This window comes from Tupaia chinensis, unplaced genomic scaffold (assembly GCF_000334495.1).
Source record: "Tupaia chinensis unplaced genomic scaffold, TupChi_1.0 Scaffold000678_1, whole genome shotgun sequence".
NCBI classification, from domain to species: Eukaryota; Metazoa; Chordata; class Mammalia; order Scandentia; family Tupaiidae; genus Tupaia; species Tupaia belangeri.
Genome location: NW_006160202.1, coordinates 1,405,996 through 1,409,274, shown reverse-complemented (window position 1 = coordinate 1,409,274; position 3,279 = coordinate 1,405,996). Strand labels below are relative to the sequence as shown.

Below are 3,279 nucleotides of genomic sequence, written 5' to 3'. Positions count from 1 at the left end.
TGGCAGGAGCCTGCGGGAAGGGGGCGGGAAAGAGCGGGAGCGGAGGGGCTTAGCGGGAGGGAACTGAGGAAGGGATGGGGGTGCATATCCAAACGCCCCTGTGGCAACGTGACACAGTCCCGAGCTCGGGGCCCAGCGTAGCCGTGTTTGTTATTGTTCTCCGCTCCTCCCAGCGCCCCAGGCAGGGGCGGGACAGGTGGCGGCCAGGTCCCGGGAATGCAGTTGGGGCCTCTGGCCTCTCTCCACAGACTAGCCTTTTCACCCTCCCACTCCCTGCGCCCCTCCTGACGCGGTTCCTGGGCCACCGCTGGCCCCAACCCCTTGCTTGATCCTCAGGCGTCTGGGACTCCCCATCTGGCTTCTTCACAGCCAAGCCATCTTGGGTCTTGCTTACGCCCTTTGAAGTCTTCACAGGCCTAATTAGTCTTGGCATAACTAGGCAAATTGCCTTTCCTCTCTCCTAGCCAGCCTGCTGGCCTGCTGCAGCCTTCCACACGACGGTGAAGCCCAGTGGTTGGGGTTCCCAATATTTGGAGGGGGGAACACCCAGCCTTCTCTCCCAAGGGTTCCTTGCAGACCTGCTGGGTTCTTGGGACACAGTCAAGTCCAGCTGCCTCCCTGAGGAGGGACAAAGCACAGGTCCCAATAAATGCCACTGGGCTTTTATGGCAAGAGGGGAAGCAGCTTTATTGTAGGACGTTATATAGCAGCCTAGCTCAAAGGCTCTGGGTGTGTGTTCCTCTGGGATACACACACTCAGGAAGGTGGGTAAGGACCTCAGGAGACAGAGAATGGGCCTGGGGCTGGGAGCAGGCACCACAGAGGAAGGGAACTCTCTGGGGACAAGGAGCAGGCATGATGGAGGCTGGGCAAGGGAAGCTGAGAACCTTTGGAGCAGACACAGAGGAAGGACAATGAAGGTGGAGGTAGCAGGATGAAAAAGTGGTGCTGGGGAAGGACGGATCACAGAAGGGTGGGGCGGTGAGAGGAAAAAGGAGCACGGGGAATAAAGAGGTGGATTCCTCGGAGTGTTGGGGAAGGCCATTTCCCACCCAGAGCTCACCCAAAGAGGGGGATGGGAGAGGGCTCCCCAAGCATGAACCCAGAGCTCACATCCTCGTTTCCTTCTGCCCATCACAGGACATGAGGAAGACATGGAGACGGTGAGTCCCACCTTCCCCCATCTCTCCACTCCCGGTGGCCACAGCCATCACCTTCCTACTGGGCCCCCATCTAGGTCCCAACTTAGCCAGGTTTTCCGGGGCCTTCCTGCTCCAGAGGTGTCAGTGGGGTAGGGCGGGGCACCACATCACAGCGAGAGGGGTGTCTACTATCTCCTGACCCTTCCCTCTCTTCTGTCCAGATTTGACGTCCCAACACCCAAGTCACCTCCCTCAGAGGAGGATCTCCCTGAAGATTACCCAGTGGTCAAAAACATGCTCCACAGACTGACGGGTAAGGAGGGGGCTCAATGAGAGAGGCTCCCAAGGCTAAGTTCTTTAAATGTCTCAGTTAGTTTCCTCGGGCTGTTGTAACAAAGCACCACCAACTACATGGCCAGAACAACAGACAGTTACCATCTTGCCTTCCCAAGGCAGGTATCGCCAGTGTTGCTTCCTTTGAGGAGTGAGGCCTACTCTGCTCCACACCTTCCTCCTAGCTTCTGGCAGCCTCGGGCCTCGCTTGGCTAACAGCTGGCGCTCAGTCTTCCTTCAGTACACATCCGTCTCTGCCCAAATTTCCCCTTTGTAACATGGCAATCATGCTGTATTAGGCCCATCCTAATGTGTCATCTTTTTTTTTTTTTTTTGAAGAGGTTTTTGCTATAAGGCATGTGCACTTGCCAGAAAGACTGAGAGAGACAGAAACAGAGAGACAGAAAGTGAGAAATCATCCCCAAGGGTGATAGCTACTCTGCAATCTCTTCTCCATTCTCTTGGGATCTTGCACACATGCACACACGCCTGGCATGAGTTTAAGCCACTGGGTCCAGGACTCGAACCATGGTTGACTACATGGGAGTCCAGCGACATAGCCATTATGCCAACTGCTGGTCCCCTAATGGTGTCATCTTAACTTGACTGCCTCTGTAAAGGTCTTATTCCCAAATGAGGCCTCATTCTCAGGTACTGGGGGACTTCGACGTATCTTTTTTGGGGGGAAGACACAGACAATTCAACCCATAATGATATTTAACTTCAATTCCTCATATTCTAGCCGTTTCCCCTCTTTCTTTTATACACTCACACATGATCCTGGAGGTCAGCTGCCTGATCAGCGGCCACCACTTCTCATCACTCATCCCAGAAGGGCCCCAGCAGCTCTCCTCTCCTCCTTCCTCACGCCCAGTGCTGCACTCCATTCTTTAAAATGCTTAGAAAAGATGTCCCCCAATATGGTCACCCACCATACCTCCCAGTCCAGACTTCCTTGCACCCCTTAATCCCGAAGTCTTTCCTCAAAGCAGCCACACATGCAAGGCCAGTGTTTTTTCTTTCTGGCCTCCTCTGTCCCATCCCCTACAGAAACAGGCCTGTCCTTCCCCACCCATTCAGCCTATTCGGGTGGGTGGGGGTGGGTGGGCTGGTTCCTCAGGATACCTGGGATTCCTCCGTGCCCCTCCCCTGTATCACAGAGTTCCAGTATCAGGTGTCAGTCTTGCTCTTAGATCCACCTGTCCCATCCTGCTGCCCCAGGTCCCACACCCAGCCCCAGATACTGCAGATTTCAGCCCTCACTCCTCCCTAGAAACAGGAGCAGACTCACTCTTCCTCCCCCAACTCCACTAACCGAAAAGAAAAAAAGACAAGAAGTGATTAAGACGCCTTTCACTTGGGCTCACTTGGGCTCCAGCGCTGTGCCTCCCGCCCTATTCCAAATCCAGTTCTACAGAGGAGCCGCATGAGCGCAGAGGGAGAGCGCGGGCCTGCTGTTACAGGGCTGCCTCCTCTGGGTGGTCCTGCAGCGCCTTAGAGCAATCTGTCTGTCGTGAGGACCTAGAGCTCTGAAGTCTCTCCCCCGTGCCCTCCGATGCCTGTTCTCCGGGCCCCTCAGTCTGAGGACCCCTCTCACGCGGTCCTCCCTGCCCTCCCTCCAGCGAACCTGACCCTGGACCCTGGCACTGCGCATCGCCGCCTGCTCATCTCCACCGACCGCCGCAGCGTCCGACTGGCCCCGCCAGGGACACCAGCGCCCTGTGACGGCCCCGCACGCTTCGATCAGCTCCCAGCCGTGCTGGGTACCCAAAGCTTCGGGGCTGGCCGCCCCCGCCGGGGGGGG

General features: G+C 56.5%; 1 protein-coding gene across 1 annotated transcript in view; it reads left to right on the top strand.

Moving 5' to 3' along the window:
* RNF39 (ring finger protein 39) overlaps positions 1 to 3,279 on the top strand; it is a gene marked incomplete in the record, with an annotated part of 22,597 nt that overhangs the window by 18,846 nt on the left and 472 nt on the right. Inside the window, 3 exon segments of the mRNA XM_014592347.2 lie at positions 1,141 to 1,163; positions 1,364 to 1,455; positions 3,098 to 3,265. Coding sequence (XP_014447833.1) covers positions 1,141 to 1,163; positions 1,364 to 1,455; positions 3,098 to 3,265 — 283 coding nt within the window.